Source organism: Chenopodium quinoa, unplaced genomic scaffold, assembly GCF_001683475.1.
Source record: "Chenopodium quinoa cultivar QQ74 unplaced genomic scaffold, ASM168347v1, whole genome shotgun sequence".
NCBI lineage: Eukaryota > Viridiplantae > Streptophyta > Magnoliopsida > Caryophyllales > Amaranthaceae > Chenopodium > Chenopodium quinoa.
In genome coordinates this window covers 3,986,564-4,006,468 of record NW_018742733.1, presented here as the reverse complement: position 1 = coordinate 4,006,468, position 19,905 = coordinate 3,986,564, and the positions used below count along the sequence as shown (strand labels likewise).

The following is a 19,905-nucleotide window of genomic DNA, read 5'->3' as shown; positions in this document are numbered from 1 at the left end:
AACTTTTTGCAGAATAAACACTTGAAAAGGAGCTCAAGTATACTACTCCTTACAATATATAAAGAGAAATTTAGGGTGGAAAAAATCTTGTGCACAAAGAAGAACAAAACACAACCACTAAGGATTTTAAACTCTAAATCTTTACTATTAATAGGGCAACAATCTATTATAAGTTATAGCCTCTAATCTCAAGTTTACGAAAATATCATGTGAGAAGCAAATTCTCACTATGAGAAATTGGGGCATCCTCTCTACAAACCTGCTAGACCATCCAACTTACTAGTCTCTCTTTTCTTTTTATTACAAAAAAATTCGTGTTTTATGACGGTTTACCACTGTTGCCATACTAAACCGTCAGAGGTTTTCAAGGGTACAATCGGCCAAACCATCGTTAGATTATACTAGCGACACTTTTTTTTGCCGTCGGTTCATTCACTCCATTGTACAAGTTATCTAATCTTAGAAACAAAGAAACACCATATATTCGCTCTTCCAATCGCATCAGTTTAATTTATCATAAACTTTGAAATTGAGCTTTTAAATCATCTGAACTCTAGCTCCTGGTATTATTTATTGATGGCTTGAATTCATTCCATTGACTTTTCTTTTTCATCATCGATCGATCATGTAGAAAGAAACAATAGTTGAGTTGACCAACACAATGCAAGTTGGTTTATAAAAGATTATAAATACCATATACAATTAAGTGATTACATAAGATCGATTACCGTATTAAAATATAATGTCTTGATTAAACTTAATGTCAATAATAATGGTTGAGATAGTATTCATTATCATGCAATTTTTTAAAAAAATAAAAAATTAAAAATTAAGAATTCTTAATGATATACTCCGTAGTTGATACAAAGTCGCTATATTTTCAATTTGTATTTCAAAGACTAATTGAATGAATCAATGAAGATTTCTTTGTTAATTACGAGTATATTGTATAGATCATTTATGTGTTAACATTAATGATATATTACTCCCACCATGCTCCGAAAATATTCAGTGTTCGATCTAATTAAACGACTATATATATGTCTCGATCATCTTCCTATTTTCATTGCAACATAACAATCATCCTCCATTTCAAACTTAAACCGCAAAATGGCAAAATCATCGGTGGTACCAGTACGTGCGATATTCTAGCTAGTGTCTAAATTTAATTTTTAAAGTTTGATTACAAAGAATTCCCACCATTTTTACAAAATTTCTTATTTTGACGGTTATTTAGTCATAGACTAGAAAAGCTTTATTAAAAAACTGCAAAAATTGTAGAATATTTTATATACACTCGGGTGTACCACACGGCACACACCCCTCAATTTTCATTCTTCATCATTTGATGATTAAATAAAAAATAATCATCAAAATGAGAACAAAATGCTAATGGGTGTACCGTACACCCAGGTGTATATAACAATCTCTTTAAAAATCGAGGGAATAGGATGAGTTTCTATTTGCAACTGCTTTTAGCTTCTTTTTTTTTAATTTTTTTTTATTTATTATTATTCAATTATTTTGTTGCTGTCTATTTTGCAGTGGTCCTTTAAGCTTGAAAAAGGTGAAAAGATCACGAAAATTTTGGTTATTCATGACTTCGTTGTTGAAGGAATTGGGTTCGAAATAACTAAGGATGGGAAAGTAATTAAAACTAACTGGTATGAAGGCACCGGCGCCAAGTCACATACTAGTACTACTTCCGAGGTATTAAACATGTAATTTTGAGTTACTGTTACAGCTTAGAACAAGATTGTTTTTTTTTGTCTTTAAAGTAAGTTTATATTATTCGATTACATTTACATTGGTGTCACTGCAACTGCTTTGTTAATTATTAACTAAATAAATATAATCATTATTAACTATAGTTCTCAATAAAATAAAAATTATAAAATTTGACATTATGATAGTACGTGTTGATTGATACGCTTCTAACATGATACTAAAGGAATATGTTTTTCCTTATAAATAACACAAAACCACAATCAAAGGATGAGATGAGAATAGTATATGTAAAAGTCAAATAAAGTAGGTCCAATAAAAAAAAAAAACCGAAGGAAATAGCCAATTACATCTTGTTTAGTAAATCTTATTTCAAAACAACCTTATTGATCTATTCAATCCATGTATATAATTGAAGTATATGTATGTACGTGTAAATATGTAATGCAGGTTCCGTTATTGGATGGCGATAATCTAACCCACATAAGCGGAACATACGGGTATCACTTAGGGGAGGTATGCATCACAACAATGACGATACATACCGATTTATTCCCAGAGGGGCATGGACAATATTGTGATTCAAAGGAGCCTAGCGAAGTAACCCCTTTCTCATCTCCACTTCCAATTGATGGTTCTATTGATGGATTTTTCGGATGTACTGAAACGTTTTTAGGTTCGATTGGAATTTATGCATCGGTAAGAAACTTATTACACACGTACATTTTCCAGTTATCATCAAATGAATCGATTTTGACCTTGCACAACTTAATTTCTCACCTCTGTAACCATTAAATGAATTTAATATTGTAAGAACAATAGATAATAAATGGATCGGAGTAGCCTTAGCATCTAGTTTAATTTATATATGTTGGGAAATTATCTTCCTCCTCTTGCTATGTAGGACAATAATTAGATTTAGGGGTGACATGTTCGCAAGCAAACTAAAGATCGAACCTGAGTTGCTCTAGCTAGTCTTATTAGAAATTTTGTTCAAATTCAAGCCGAGTTATGATCTCATCTAATGAACTTAATTTAAGTTTCAATTTATCATTACCATAAAGTTTAAGTTGCTTTCAAAATTAGATCTTTTTCTATCCATTATGTTTATGTTATTATCATTTTTTGTTTAAATTTTCATCAATGTTTTTTATATGAAAACTTTTTTTTTATTATTTTTTTTTATTTTTACTATCAATCTAAGTGAGATGTTATTGTGCATACAATTAAACAGTAAGATAGAAAAGGTGTTGAGTAGAGTTTGTTGTGTTTAGCTTGTGGAACCTTCAAACCAAGCTCGAATAGTTCACAAATAATAGCGCATGAAGGTAGGATCTGTTCACTTCAGCTTAATTTCAATTCAGTTCAGTTCAATTCAACTACAATCAGTTCAATTCAGTTCAGTTCCTAATTTCCTTCTCCACTAAAATATTCATTTCAGCTCTATTCAGTTCAGTTCAGTTCAGTAAATGTGAACAAGCCCTTATATACTGTATTGAATGCTACATTAGTGTTAATATATTTTATGGATTATTGTAATTATTTTCTTAAAATAGGATGTATTTATATATATATATTGAATTCCAGGGCAAAAAGATCACAAAATATGGGCCATATGGTGACAAGGAGAGTAAATTAAACTGGTACATTAAGCTTAAAGAAGGTGATATGATTTCCAGCATAACAATCTGGCATGCATATGTTGTTGATGGAATTGGGTTCGAAGTCAAAAATATTATAAGTGGAAAAATCTACAGCCAAGAGTTTCATGGTCCTGAAGAGAAATTTAACACGGTACATTTAATTAATCTGTATTATTTTTTCTAATTTTATTACGTAATACTTATTGCCAATATCTAGCGATTTACAAGTATAATCAAACATATCTATTTTCTTTGTTTTAAAAACATACTTATCTGTTGAAACTCATTGCAATCCACTTATGAATGTCCCACATTAGAGAAAAAAGAGAGATGGTTTCACTTTTTAAGGTAGAGGAGTACCTCTTACTATTGCCAATTGATTTTAGTATGGAAGCTCCTAAGCCTTGTTTGTAGACCAAACTCTCCTTCTCCTTGTTCGGGTTGCCCAGACCCATTTCATATTAATTCGAAATTTAACATGATATTTAAAGGATTTACCTTGATAGGATGTCCAGCCCCTTAGAGGATTATTTAACACTATCTAACCTTTTAACATATACAGATTACATTTGACGAACACGAAAAGATAACAAAAGTAACCGGGAGTTTCGGAAATTATCATGACAAGGGGATCAAAATCGCTACTGTTTGGGTCCAATTTAGTCCAATTGGGCCTGGTCACTGAATGATCCAATTAAAAGCCCAAGGTTAAGGTTCAACTCTCCAAATATGCTAAAGTCAAAAATCAACATCCTCAAAGCCATGTCAAGGTCAGTCAACGGCCCAGTCAGCTTGGCCCAGCCCAACTGACTTCCGGGCCCAATCCGCCTCCTTCATTAGCCAAGGTATAAAAGCCAACAATTTGGTCAATCCTTGGTAAGACAATAAAGCCTCAAGCAACTAAACTCTTGCACAGCTTTCTCTCTCTAATATACTGACTTAAGCATCGGAGGGGCCTTCCTCGGCGTCCCCCCCGAGGCTAGTTTACGTGTATTTGTTGTGCAGGAAACCCTCGGCTCCTGCGTCGTTCGGACCGAGACCAAGTTCCCTCAAGATAAAAGGATCTTCCGAGATTCGATTGTTTTCATCCGAAACAATTTGGCGCCGTCTGTGGGGAACGCTACTAAATTTCGCGTCAGTCATCAAACACTCCGGCAGTCGCCATGACTAAGAGTGGAAAGAGTTCCAAGAAGGCTAAGAAGGGAGGAGGCCGGATTACGGTGAGGGAACGCCAGCCGGTTTATCCCTCCCCGGAGCAAGCCTCTTCCGAATCGGAGGCCCCCATTTCTCCGGAAAGGGAAGCCTCAAGAGGTCCTAGCCTCCAGGAGGAGAACACCTCGCACCACACTCGGCAGCCGGGGCCATCCCCGAGACCGAGTGGCTCAGGTGCGAGGAACTCCCCGCCGCGCCATAGCGTGCAATCCAGGTCACATCCGCGGGAGACTCCTCCCTCCGGACCCTCCACCGAGGAAGTGGCCAGAGCAGTGGCCATCTGCATGGAGTTCCTTAAAGCTCAAGGGGCTCCAATCCAGATGCCTGATGATCACCAGCCGAGAAACCTGAAAAGGAGGATCGGTCAGGATGATGGTGGACAAGTTCCACCACATAGACAGCTCGGTCAGAGGTGGCGAGGGGACACCCGAAACTCCAGTAAGGAGAGGAGGAGGAACCCTCAACCCTCTGACCACTCTGAAGCTCAGAATTCCATGGGGCCCTCCAAGGACCCGGAATTCGCCCGCCGAAGCGTTCACGAACGCTTGGGTTCGAGGGAGGTGAGTGTGCATAGCCGCCTCACCTTCCCAGAGGATACCGGACCCCACCCAACCTTGTCTCAGCCGGGGACGAAAACCACTTCCACCTCTGAGAGAGGAGGGAGCGAGGTCCCTGAGGCCGGGTACAAGGGGAAGGCGGTCATGGTTCCATCGAACTCGCCCTTCCAGAAGTGGATTCTGGAAGAGCATGTGCCAACGGTCAAAATCCCGGCACATATTACTTACGATGGTACCTCAGATCCTAAGGATCACATTGCCTCTTACGAGGGGCACATGTATCTGAACCCGAGGTCTGAGGCTACCTGGTGTAAATACTTTCCTACGACCCTCAAAGGTGTTGCCCAATCCTGGATCACCAAAGGGCTCAAGGAAGGCTCCATAACCGGTTGGAACGACCTCTCCAACAAGTTCAAGAGCAAATTCTCTACGGCCAACCGCCGAGAGAAGACCACTGCAGAGCTAATGAGTCTGCAGCAGGCGGAGGACGAGAGCCTCCGCGACTATCTGACTCGCTTCAGCAACGAGTCATCCGGAATCACAAGCCTGGATCAAGGCCTGGCCGTGTTCGCGCTACGGAACGGCCTCCAAGCTGGAAAGTTCCTGGACTTCATGGTCATGCATCCCCCGCAGACCCTGGAGGAAGCCTTGGAAGCATCGGATAGGTTCATCCGAGCCGAGGAGTGGAACAGATCCAGGTCTCAGTCTCGTCCGAGAATTGACAAGCCGAAAGGGCAGCAGCCCGAAGTCTCGGCGCAGAGGAAAGGGAAGGCTAAGGCCTCAGAACCGTCCTCTGCTGCCGAGCCGAAGAAGGAAAGACACTTTCCCTACACGGGAAGGTACGATTCATACACTCCACTCTCCCTTCCCCGTGCTAAGATTTTCAGCACGACGAAGGACGAGGGGAGATTCAAAAAACCTCGTCCGTTGCCTCCCTGGCATCAGACGAGGGGAAAGGACCAGTGGTGCGAGTTCCATGACTCACCCGGACATCGCACCGAGGACTGCGTCCAGCTGAAGGACCAGATTGAGGATCTGGTCCGCAAGGGGTACCTGAGCCAATACCTCGCGGACAGGCGCGAGGAGAAAAAAGCTGAAAAAGATTCTCGGCAGGACCTCAACTTCGCTCGGAAGAAGGATAAGGGACCTCAGGGCAAGGAGTCCCTCGACATCCTAGTTATTTCCGGGGGAATCTCGCGAGGCACAGCCAAACGCCAACTGAGGGGTCTAACCCATCAGATTCATCAGGCTGAGCTTCGGCAGTCCCAGTCACCGGCGCCGAACATCCTGTTCACAGCCGAAGACTGTGAGGGGGTGGTATACCCCCACGATGACCCACTAGTAATCATTCTGGGCATCGCCAACCGCAACGTCTGGCGGACCCTCGTCGACGGCGGTAGCGGGGCGAACATCCTCTTCCGAGGAGCGTTCGACCAGCTGAGGATGGGAGCCGAGCACCTGGACCCCGCACCCTACCCGGTGTCTGGATTCAACGGCTCTTCATCGTATCCTGACGGGAAGATTACACTTCCTGTCACCATCGGCGAAGGCCGAGCAGCTAGGAATATCATGGCCGAATTTTTGGTCGTAGATGCTCCATCTGCATACAACGTGATCATGGGGAGACCCCTCATTCACGGCATTCAAGGAGTCGTCTCCACGTATCATCAAATCATGATATACGTTTCAGACGAGGGACGCTCCGAGAAAATAAAGGGCAGTCAAAAAGAAGCCCGCCGATGCAATCACCTCAAGCCATCCACGTCTCGCCGAGGCGACCGTGGCGATGGGGAGGAAAAGCACCGGGACCGAAACGCCAAAAAGCCGAGAGGCTCAGACGTTTCGGCTAATGAAGCCCCAGACAACGAGAAATCTGATGGGGGCCAAAAGGCTGACTCCGCCTCAGAGCCGAACGACTCTGATGGCCAGCCGCGGTCAGGAAAGTCTGCTAATATTGATAGCAGGCCGGAATTCGAGGAATCCAACTCTAAGAGCATGGAGACGGATGACCTGACCGAGTCAATAGAACTGACCGTAGGAGATCCGAACAGATGTGTTAGCATCGGGTCGTCACTGGAGCCAAACACCCGTGCGGCACTCGTCCAACTCCTACGGGCCAGTGGAGACGTGTTCGCCTTCTCAGCCGCAGAAATGCCCGGGATTGATCCGGACTTCGTCTCCCATAGGCTTAATGTCGACCCCTCCAGTCGACCCATTAAGCAGAAAAAGCGGAACTACTCCGCCGAAAAGAACCAGAACATCGCAGCTGAGGTCGATAAGCTCCTAGATGCTGGGTTCATTGAACCCTGTCAGTATCCGGAGTGGCTGGCCAATGTTGTAATGGTTCAGAAGGCAAATGGTAACTGGAGGATGTGCGTTGACTTCACGGACCTGAATAGGGCATGTCCCAAGGACTCCTATCCGCTGCCGAGGATCGACCAACTGGTCGACTCGACAAGCGGGCATGCTCTGCTCAGTTTCATGGACGCATTCTCGGGATACCATCAGATCTTCATGCACCCCGAGGACCGAGCTAAAACAGCGTTCATAACAAGTTCCGGGTTGTACAATTACAGAATGATGCCCTTCGGATTGAAAAGTGCGGGGGCAACATATCAGAGGTTGGTTGATCAGGTTTTCGCCGAGCAAAAAGGCCGAAACATGGAGGTTTATGTTGACGACTCAATCGTCAAAAGCATAAAAGAAAAAGATCATGTCACGGACCTAGCCGAAACCTTCGCCACCCTCAGAAAATACAAAATGAAGCTGAATCCGAAGAAATGTGTCTTCGGCGTGAAGTCAGGCAAGTTCCTCGGCTTCATGGTCAGCAAGAGGGGGATTGATGCAAACCCCGCCAAAGTACAAGCTGCTTTAGACCTCCCCGAGCCGAAGACAAAAAGGGATATTCAGCGTCTAGCCGGGAGAATGGCTGCCTTGTCCAGGTTCATCTCACGAGCCTCAGACAAAGGGCTCCCTTTCTTCAAGGCGCTGAAGCTCCAAAATTCAAAAGGCATTGAATGGGGAGACGAACAAAAGTCAGCCTTTCAGCAGCTCCGTGAACACCTGGCTCAACTCCCAACACTGGCAAGGCCAGTCGTAGGAGACATCCTATACTTATACGTGGCGGTCAGTCCAGCCACGGTAAGCGCGGTGCTGCTAAGGGAAGAAGAAAAAGTTCAACAGCCGATCTATTTCGTCAGCCACACCCTAACGGATGCCGAGACGCGCTACCCATTGTTAGAAAAAGTGGCTTATGCAGTGGTGGTGGCTGCTCGGAAGTTGCGACCCTACTTTGATTCTCATCAAATAGCGGTTCTAACTGATCAGCCGTTAGAGAAAGTCCTCGGCAAGGTTGAAAAATCCGGTAGACTAGCAAAGTGGGCTTTCGAGCTCACCGAGTTCAGTATCGGTTATCAGCCGAGAACAGCCATCAAGGCGCAAGCCTTGGCAGACTTCTTGGCCGAGTGCTCCTATCAGGAGACTCTGGATGCAAGGAGGAAAATCTGGACCGTCTTCACGGATGGGTCCTCCACCGTGAACGGTTCGGGGGCAGGGGTCGTCATCACCTCTCCCGAAGGCAAAACCTTCGAGTATGCACTAAAATTTTCATTCAAAGCCTCTAACAACGAGGCCGAATATGAAGCAGCCATTGCTGGCTTAGACCTGTGCATATCGTTGGAAGCCGAGCATGTCTACCTCAAGACAGATTCTCAGCTGGTCGCCAATCAGATCCGGGGGGAGTATGAGGCTAAAGAGCCTTCAATGGCAGCTTACCTCACAAGGATCAAATCGACAATTGCGAAGCTGAGATCTTTCGAAGTAGAGCTGATCCCAAGGGGTCAAAATGCTCAAGCAGACGCACTCTCCAAACTTGCAAGCTCAACTCTGACTGAGTTAAGCCGTTCTGTCTATGTGGAGGTGCGCCGAGAAAAGAGTGTAGCCGAAGCAATATCAATCTGCTGCGCTGCACTCGAGCCGAGCTGGATGGATGACATCCTGGCTTATAAACTCAGGGACGAGCTCCCCGAGGATAGGAATTCGGCCTCCAAGATAAAGCGGATCAGTTCACGATTCCTCGTCTTCGGCGGCCAACTCCTCAGAAAATCCTTCTCCGCTCCATTATTGAAATGCGTGGGTCCAACGGATGCCGACTATATTCTCCGAGAGATTCACCTCGGCATCTGCGGAAACCACATAGGAGGGAGAACCTTAGCCCACAAAGCTCTCAGGGCAGGGTATTTCTGGCCTACAATGATCTCGGATGCAAAGAACATGGTCAGAAAATGCGAGAAATGCCAAAAATTTGCACCGGTAATCCATCGGCCATGCCTAGATCTCCAGCCAATTCTTAATCCTCTTCCATTTGCACAATGGGGGTTGGATATTCTGGGACCCTTTCCCGAGGCCCCATACAAAAGAAAGTGGCTGATAGTCGGAATCGACTATTTCAGCAAATGGATTGAAGCGGAAGCTGCTTCAAGCATATCTGAGCAAACTGTCAGACAGTTCATCTGGCAGAACATAATAACTCGGTTCGGCATCCCAAAAGTTTTTGTGTTCGACCACGGCAGACAGTTTGACAACCTGCCCTTGCGCCGATACACTGATCAGTTCGGGATAAAATTGGCTTACTCCGCGGTTTGCCACCCTCAGAGTAATGGCCAAGCCGAAGCCGCAAATAAACAGATCCTTAACGCTCTCAGAAAAAGAGTAGAGGATCAAAAGTCCAAGTGGGTAGAGGAACTTCCGGGAACCCTCTGGTCACTCCGGACAACCGAGAAGGAGGCAACGGGGCATTCACCTTTTCAGCTGGTGTATGGATCCGAAGCAGTGCTTCCAGTGGAAGTGGGCTCAGAAAGCCTACGAGTGAATCTCTTCTCAGCCGAGGAAAATGAGCAGCTCATGAAAGAGTCCCTCGACTTCCTTGACGAGATTAGAGATCTAGCCCGAGAAAGGATGGCTGCACACAAGCTCAGAATGAGCAAGTCCTACAACCGAAGAGTCTATCAACGACCTCTCAGAGTTGGGGATTTAGTTTTGAGGAATGCTGCAGCTGTTCAAAAAAGTCGCATTCATGGCAAACTCTCAGCATCTTGGGAGGGACCTTATGAAATTTATCAAGAGCTTCAGCCCGGTACCTTCAGACTCAAACAAATGGATGGCACCGAGCTGAAAAACCATTGGAATGCCGATGTGCTCAAAAAATACTATGTGTAAATCCTTCGGATAGTACAATCCATGTAAGTACACTGATTTTGTTTGTAAAAAGGCCATCGAGCCAGTATTCATTCAGATTGCGTGTATTCTTTAAGTCTTTATGCTTTCTACGGTTTTTCAAAAATTCAAGGTTTCATTCGGCGCTGTCCGGGGTATTGCATAATGATGCCTTGTACCTCGGCAAGCCGTAAAACCTGCCAAAAAAGGATACAAGCCCGAAGTATTGCATAGTGATGCCTTGTACTTCGGAGAATCTGTTCCTTTGGGCAAAAAGGCCATAGACTTATCCGAAACATAGCCTAAAAAATAGGAACTGATAAAGCCCCGAAGTATTGCATAGTGATGCCTTGTACTTCGGATGAATCAGTTCCGGGTGGTAGTTGCAACTCTGAAGTATTGCATGATGATGCCTCGTACTTCAGATAAACTGCTGCCCCGGCATGGTGTTTCGGATAGTTGTTCCCTTGGATGAATTGAAGAAAGTGTCACAAGAGTACCATCTCTAGAGTGAAAACTCTCAGGTGGGAAATCAGTACTTTAAAAACAGATGTAGAAAATAAAGCAAAGTGTTCAAAGATCCTCGGCTTAGCCGAGAAAAATTATCAGCCATTCCAGAATTCAGAAGACCTCATCTTCAGATTTCTGGGGGGCAGAGGGAAATAGAGAAATGGCACAACTGATCTAATACCCTTCAGCTCAGCCGAAGTTTGATACTTATGTCAGTTTTTTCACAAGTTGAAAACATCCGAGTACAAACGGCAAAAAGAAGTCTCAGCAGAAATGATTCTCGCTAGCCGAAGTTCTGCACTTAGCAAATATTTGAAAGATCATTCAAAGAAAGCAGTAAAGTGCGAAGACTGGTAGAGCGAAGGAAAAAATACACAAGAAAGCTGAGAAAGTGAACTTCTTTGAAATAAAAATGTTGAATTACAAAAATAGTCGGCAGCCGCCCACAAGCGGAAAATAACAGCTGCCGAAATACGTACATAAGCAAAAAGTAAAACTGCTGTACGACAAGGCAAGCTGAAGCAAAAAACAAGGCAAAAAACTCAGAAAGCGGCGAGTCTAAAGTTAAGCACATGATGAACCGCAAGATTCTGAAGACGACTGCCCGAGTTCCTATGCTTCAGCCGGGGGATCAGACTGATCAGCGTTGAGTCCCATGGTGGCCTCAGCCCCAGCAGCAGAAGAGGCGGGCTTTGCATTTTGCCGAGCCTCCCTTTCCCTCTGCTCAGCTTCCAACTCCAGTCTTTCAGCTTCCTCTTCGGCTTCCTCAGCCTTAAGAATTTCAGCTTCAGCTGGAGTTGCATACTTCATGTGAGGGTCTTCGGGATTCTGGACCCACTCAGCACATTTAGACCAGTCCAGCTTCGGCTCAGCATGAAGGCAGACTCTTCGGCAGACTCGAAATCCGTTTCTGAAACCCATCTCATATTCCTCTTGGGTATAGACACGGACCTTGAGTGAAGCCTCAGCATCAGCCAGCTTCTTCTGGGTCTCCTCCAAGTCTTCCTTGGATTTCTTCAGCTCATCAGCGACTTTGGAGGAGGAACCCTTCAGCTCATTCAGCTCTTGCTGAATTTGGAAAGCCTTTGTCTGAGCTTGGGCCACTTCAACTTTCTGGATCAGCAGTTGATCCTCAGCCTCTTGGAATTTAGCTCTTTGAGCTTCAGCAGCAGCAGCAGCCTCTGAGAGTTGGACGTCTTTGGCCAAGAGCAACTCTTCAGCAGCCATTCGGCTGGCTTCAAGAGCCTCTAGACGCTGCTGCACTTCAGCTTGTGCAGCAGTTCCTTGAATTCGGCTCTCAATAGCAGCCTTGAACTTGGAGACGTCCACTCCCATATGCTCCTGGAGGAATTTTTCCCCTTCCATCAGTGGGGGAAAAACCTCCATCTCCATAGCATCGCAGAAGGTTTTCAGAGCTTCGGCAGCTTTTTTACCGTACTCCTCAACCTCCTGCTGCTTCTCTTCAGCTGCTGCTTGCTTCAGCTTAGCAAGCTTAACTTCCTCTTCAGCCACCTTCCTTTCGTGCACAGCAGCGTCTACCCTATCTTGTAGGGTATCAATCAGCTCAACAGTGAGAGTCTGATTGTGCACGAACTGAAAACAGGAAGACAAAAAATAAGTAAAAAAAAAAATAATAAAAATAAATAGAGCTGAATTTCGGAGGAAATGAAGGAAAATTACCTGCATCATCAGCAGTTGGTTAGACCTGGCTGGGTCAGGAACTGATCTACTGGATTCGCCCATCCCAGCAGTGGCCTTCAGCGACCAGATCCTTGCCCTGTCTACTTCGGACATGCCAGCAAAACTGCCGAAGTAGGCTTCAGCTCCTTCTCGGTTTTGACCCCATATGAGGTCCCAGATGTGATCTGGGATTGGAATTCGGGGGGCCGAGAAACCCATTTCTCCAGAATGCAGAGTCTGGAAAGAAGGGAAGGACGACGATGGAGCTTGATTAGCTTTGGTTGTCTCAGCATCGTCCTTCTCAGAGGAGTCAAGTACTATGACCTCCTCTTCTTCAGGGGTGAGGACGAAAGCCTCAACCTCTCTTGCGATATCTGCCGTGAAGCCTTCAGCACTTGACATCACGGCATCTTTATTTTCGTGCTCAGCAGCACTCTCCTTGATTTCTTCTTGGACCCCTCCCTTAGGTCCGGGAGTTCTCTGATCCACCTCCATCTCAGGAGGTGGTGGAGGGGTCTTTTGAGGAGATTGGGGTGTTGGCTGGGGAACCCTCGGCGATCCATTGCCTTCCTCAGGTTCCCTTATTGCGACGCCGATGGTCATCGGCCTCTGCTGAAAATCATGAGGGCCGATGATGGCCATCCTTCGGCGCCTTTTCAGAAGGGGCTGCTCGTCCATATCTGAATCTGAAGACTCTTGTATTTGATCTTCGGGACGAACAGGAGCTTTGCCTTCTCTGTGTCTGTTACTCTCTTCAGACTGTAACAGACAGGGGGGAAGAAGAGTGTGAGTAAAAAAAAAAAAAAAGAAAAAAGTTGTCTAAAAACTCACCGAGGTCTTCAGCAAAGCCTCGTCTTCTTCAGCTGCTCTAGCTGCAGCTTCGGCTTCAGCAGCTCTGGAGGACCCTTCTCCTCCTTCACAAGCCTCAAGTACCCGTGCAACCTCTTCGGCTGTGCGGGCAGCTTCAGCTTCTTCTTCCAGCAGCTGAAACAAGGGATCCCTCTTCTCCCACCAAGGCTTCTGCCTCTGATACAGAGCAACAGCCTCAATTTGGAAGTGGGAAGAGTCTAGGTGAACTTCTCGGCGCCTTGGTTCAGTGATAGGGGGAGCCCGATCAGTTACGACTCGTTCTCGGTTGACGCCAAGGCGAGCGTAATCAATGCCGACGTTGGTCTCGTCCCGTTCTGAAAAAGAAAAGGGGAGAAGTCAATTCAGTTAGTTCGGCACATCACAAGAAAGCAAAATGAAAGAAGAAAAGAGATAATTAAAAGGCCTCGGCCCCAGCCGAAGAAGATTACCATCCCTAAACTTTCGGCTGAGGCCGACAGCCGCCAGCATATTCTCTTGGAAAACATAGTGCGTATCGGGGAGCCAAGTCTCCGGGATATGCTGCATTCGGCCGCTGCCTCCCCGGTTCGGCAGCTTGCCGAAGATGTTCTGCTGATTAAGGTTCGGGTCTGGCCCGCTATCTTCGGGAGGACCTAAACTTCCCATATCAGGATCCGGCTCGGCAAGATACCGGGGAGCGCTGAAAACATAAGGATGGCTCGGCTCCGTGGGCGCCCTAACCCAAATCCATTGACCTCTCCAGTCCTTGTCTGAAGAGTCGTTCGGCCACATGGTTAGGAACGGGGGCCGAGACTCAATCCGATACCACCCAGAACCATGGCTTCCGTGCCCACTCTGAATATTTGGCACTAGCCGATGGAGCTTTCTGAAGCAGTGCAGGTTCGGCACGTATCTGAAGAATTTGCAGACCCATAAGTACGTCATTACCCTTCGGATGCTGGTGGGGGTCAGCTGGCACAGGGAAATGTTGTAATGGATCAGCAAGTCTCGAACGAATACGTCCAAAGGGAACCTCAGCCCATACTGAAGCTGTCTCGTGTACACCCCCACATACCCCGGGGGTGGACGATGGATTCTATCGGATGCTGAGGGCATTCGGCACCAATATCCATCAGCTTCAAAAATGCCGTAGTGCAACTCAATTTGCTCAGCAAATCGATATTGATCGGCGTTCTCTACCCACCATGAGTAGGGACGGTTCTTTATCATGGCCGAAGCTACTTCGGCATCCTCCCACTCTGAAAACCCTGGGAGGATATCCCAAAGGACAGCGGGAACTTCATCATCCCGTCCTGAAGCTCTCACCCCCTCAGCCCTCTGAGGAGGAGCCGAAGAAATGGGAGTCGCCCTAACCCCTTCAGCAGGGTCAGACTCTGTCCTTCGTCCATTCCAGGTCCCAATCCTGACCCTGGGATCGGGGATTAGCCTTGCTCTTCTTGGAGCACGGGCTCCACCTCTAACTCCCCTCACCATTGACGAATTTCGAAGGAAAAAGTCGAAAAAGGGGAAAGAGTGCAAAGTCGAAGAAAGATGAAATAAAATCAAAGGAATTTACCTTGATCTGAAGCAAAAGCCGCCGATTTACGAATTGGTAGTGACAAGTCTCAGCTTCTAAGCTTAATGCTCGGGGAATTTGCGAAGTTTTGATGCGGGCTCTTGAGCGTTCTTGAGAATTCTGGGTTTGTGTTGATGAGTGAGTGGGGAGAGAAGACGCGCCTCTATTTATATCTCCAGAAATGGGAATTCAAGGAGTCTGCGTTTCAATTTCTCTCAAGCACCCCACTAAGTAACCGTTAAACACACAACCTTGCAGTTAAATCGCCCACTACCCATCCAACTTCCGCAATTATCCACATTAGCTGTTGTTATCTCATTAATCATGGGTTAATTACGGTTTAAATTCACATTTTTGGATTAACAAATCATCCACTTCCCTCCTTTTCTGGTTAAATCAAACCCGACCCGTCATCCTTCCAAATCGGGTCTGGGGGGCAAGTTGTTTGGGTCCAATTTAGTCCAATTGGGCCTGGTCACTGAATGATCCAATTAAAAGCCCAAGGTTAAGGTTCAACTCTCCAAATATGCTAAAGTCAAAAATCAACATCCTCAAAGCCATGTCAAGGTCAGTCAACGGCCCAGTCAGCTTGGCCCAGCCCAACTGACTTCCGGGCCCAATCCGCCTCCTTCATTAGCCAAGGTATAAAAGCCAACAATTTGGTCAATCCTTGGTAAGACAATAAAGCCTCAAGCAACTAAACTCTTGCACAGCTTTCTCTCTCTAATATACTGACTTAAGCATCGGAGGGGCCTTCCTCGGCGTCCCCCCCGAGGCTAGTTTACGTGTATTTGTTGTGCAGGAAACCCTCGGCTCCTGCGTCGTTCGGACCGAGACCAAGTTCCCTCAAGATAAAAGGATCTTCCGAGATTCGATTGTTTTCATCCGAAACAGCTACGATAAAGATCTATACCGATTCACGTCCAAAGGGAATTGGATATGGTAGTGAAGCTGATTTCGATGCTAATACTATTGAGAAATTCGAATATCATGTGACACCAAAGAGTTCTCTTGTTAGGTTTTATGGATCCTATGGAATGTTTCTTAATTCAATTGGATTTGGTGAAGAGGTAATTTAATTTATATCCATATACTTATTCTACCTATCATCATTTTATGATTACTTGTTTGTTTAATTATTGATTTTCTAATATTTAGGGTATGTTCTCTTACGTTGAAATTCAGTTTAGTTCAGTTCAGTTTAGTTTAGTTCAGTTCAGTTCAGTTTAATTCAGTTCAGTTCAGTTTAGTTCAGTTCAGTTCAGTTCAGTTCAGCTCAGCTCAGCTCAGTTCAGTTCAGTTCACTTCGGCTCCTAATATCCTTCTCTTATAAAATATTCAGTTTAGTTCAGCTCAATTCAATTCAGTTCAGTTCATTTCAGCCGAGTTCAGTCAATGAGAATAGACCCTTAATTTTACTATAATTTCTAACATCATTCTATTTATCTATATTTTTCAGTTCGCTGAGGAACACAACTATGGGCCATATGGACGTATTATATAATCTGCTCATGCTCATGCTCGATCGGCTAGATCAAAACGATGCGTCCCAATACCAAAAGAGTCATCCTTTATTTTAATAATTTCCTATTTATTTTTTTATGTGTGTTTTTTTCCAATAAAACTTTTTATTAAAAGTTTAATTTAAGCTCAATGTACGGTTGTGTTGTCATGTGTATTACCTTTTTTTTCTTAATTTTTTTTATTTATGCAAGAGAGGGGCAAGTGTAGAGCCCCATGCATGTATTTCCTTTTTGTTGATTATTAGTACTCCGTTTCTATGAAGTTTTCTTAAACTCTAATAAATTATACTAGTATTATTTTGTTTTATGAGTATACTTTTTGCTATATAATGAGTAAACACCATATCTGGAAATTTCGGCTAACAATTTAGAGCTTTAAAATCTAAAAGTTGCAATACATTTACCCCGAATTAACCAATCGTGGTGCCGTATAGAAATCACGACGGAATAAACGACTGAATAATCAAGACGGAGCTAGAAGTTATGCGTGGATTTTTTGTGTGACAGTGGTGGTGGTAGCGGATTATCCACCGTTGACCATCATCGTTTCTTCTACTCAAAATTTTTGTTTCTCTCTCCTAGTTTGTTATTCTCTCTCCTCCTCACCAAGTTTACCCAGACTTAATTTCATAAGACTGAAGGAGGCGACGTCAAATTTGTCGTCCATTTAAGATCTGTTACACTTTTGCAATAAAATATTGCAGCTACGGAGTCCTAGTCAGCATTCAACTACTTTACAAACACATATCAGAAAAAGTTCCAATCATTTACGTTAATGCCATGATATCAACATGGCTTGTCGTTATATGATATTAATGGGGACTAGCTCGGTGTTATACCATATTCCTTAGGAAATTTTAAATCTGTTAGGAATATAGGAAAATACATCACAAAAAAAACAAACTTTTGAATTGCTACCACGGCCCTTTGCTGGTGTCCATGGTCTTTTGTCACGGCCCTTTGCTGGTGTCCATGGTCTTTTTTTACAGCCCTTTGCTGGTGTCCGTGGTCTTCTTTGCCACAGCCCTTTGCTAAATCCTTAGCTTCTATATATAGATGTGAGTAACAATAAAGGACATTAACTTAAATCCTTAACGTCGATAGATAGGAGTAACAATAGATTGGCTGGTGTTCTACCAGATTCTATAGGTTCTCTACCCTAACTTGAAATTTTAAAGATGACGAGTAATCGATTTTCCGGAAAAATTCCCGAAGCATTAGGGAATGCTAGTCAATTGGCTAATATTTTACTATCGAAGAATAGGTTGACAGGAAGTATTCCAAAGAGGGTGTTGAATTTGGAAAGGCTATTTAATTTTGATGTTTCAAGAAATCAACTTAGTGGGATAATTCCAACCCACACGTTAATTATTCCTGCCTCAACATTTTCGAGAAATCTTAACCTTTGTGGTACTCCGCTCCCTCCTTGTAAGCGTGTGTAATACGTTCATGAAAATTCGAGTATGGAAAATTTTTATGTACTCACTAAGAACTGAATAATGGTTATTACGTACATGTTTCTATTTATAATAAAATATTATTGATGTCAACATATAAAGTCAAAAAATGAGATATTGATGGTTAAAATTATGTATCGAGAAATACAAAATTTTTAACGTACTTTTAATATTTTAATTAGTGATTCGTGGAGGCGGATGTACCATGTGTATGGTACATCCGTTCAAAAAAAAAAATAAGCGAAAAGAACATTATATAGAGATGTAAAGAACATTTAGCTATATGAAAAGAACATTTAGTTAAGGTGAAAAGAACATGTTATAAAATTGTAAAATTAAAATCAAAGAAATGAACATAACACTATCTTATAAAGAACATCATCTTTAACCTTTGTCACATAATTCTCAAATTCAACATCTATATCCAGATTCAACAAATTTTAAAAAGGAAAATAAACAATGAATTTTATGATTACAAAATATTCTAATTCACATCTAAAAAGTAACACAATTAAAGAAAATTAAATACAAAATTTCATTCAAAATTACCTTCGATCTTTGATTAACAAATCCACATATTCACCTTCAATTCATTAAAATCACTCCATTAATAAAACAATGATAAAAGCACACCACGAAACTCGATCTAAATGCTCAGCCATCGTCTTCTATTAGAAGAATTTCTTTTTCTATAGAAATTTTCTATTTCTCTCTCTAAAAATTCAAACATACAAGTGAAATTAAATGTGAGGAAATATACAAATTTCTAAATTGAGATTGGGAAAGAATTACCAAAACTCTTCAATTATGGAACAAATAATTCATTTAAAGATTGAAAAGCTAGATGTTCTTTAAAAATACTATTATGTTTTTTTTTTTTTTGTTGAATAAAAATAATATTCATTACATTATATTATCATGCTCTTTATTAATATTAGGATGTTCTTTAAATATATACAAAGAACATAAAGCTTGATTTTTTTTTTATCAAAATAGTTATATGTTATTTACAAAACTATATGTTCATTACAAAACAACCATATGTGATGTTCTTTATAAAATAACTATATGTTCTTTACAAAACAACTATATGTTCTATACTTAACAACTATATGTTCATTCCGCCTTTTTTAAGGAAAACCGGATGCACGGAGTATGGTGCATCTGCCTTCATGATAAAGATTTCATTAATATTTTTAGGGAAATTATCAATGGTACACCCAAGGTTCGAGCGTTTATCAATGGTACACCTACTTAACTATTGTTTATCAGCGGTACACCCAAGGTTTCACACACTCATCTACAGTAAACATAACGTTAAACAAACGTTAATTTTGGCTTTTTTTTTTTTGTTTTTTAACTTAAAAAACTCCCTCCTTTTTTTCTCCCTTGCTTTCCCTCTTTTTTTATAAACTAACCCACCCACCCACCCACCCACTCCAAGTGTATATATAGTTTTCCCCCCTCTTTTGCAGTTTACTCTTCTCTTTCTTCTCGAATTTCCCTCTTCACTTTCTCTTTATTTTATTTATTTTGGCTTGTGAATGGCTTCTTCTATCATGGGGTCTTCTAGCAATAGGAATGGTAGGGTTTGTGAATCAAATTAGTTAATTGCAACTGTGACCCCTTCAAAATATGTTGATATTAGATTCTCAAGCTCTGTTTCAAACCCAGGAAGACCCTACTACAAATGCAGGTTGTGTGAATTCTTCATGCGGGTTAAAGAGGAGAAGATTGTTACTGACACGGCAGGTAGGGTTGCTAATACACCTGAAGCTACTTGTGTTAAACTTTTGAGGAGAGATTTCAATGAGTCCATGCACAAAACAAATGAATTTGCTGACTTTGTTCATTTGATGGTCAAAATTGTTATTGTTATGTATATGGTGTTATTAGTAGTGGCTTTGAAATAATGTAATGTTGTTGTAATCTTTTCTTTTGATATCGATAAAGCTAAGTATGTTATTTTTATGGACTTCT

General features: G+C 42.9%; 1 protein-coding gene across 1 annotated transcript; it reads left to right on the top strand.

Moving 5' to 3' along the window:
- Window positions 1-715: 715 nt before the first annotated feature.
- On the top strand, window positions 716-16,730 carry LOC110723932. Its single transcript, XM_021903345.1, has 7 exons — window positions 716-1,134; window positions 1,546-1,710; window positions 2,176-2,424; window positions 3,313-3,519; window positions 3,931-4,008; window positions 15,839-16,015; window positions 16,405-16,730. Exons 1-7 carry the CDS (start codon window positions 1,111-1,113, stop codon window positions 16,447-16,449), a joined length of 945 nt encoding a protein of 314 aa, XP_021759037.1. The 5' UTR covers window positions 716-1,110; the 3' UTR covers window positions 16,450-16,730.
- Window positions 16,731-19,905: the final 3,175 nt, after the last annotated feature.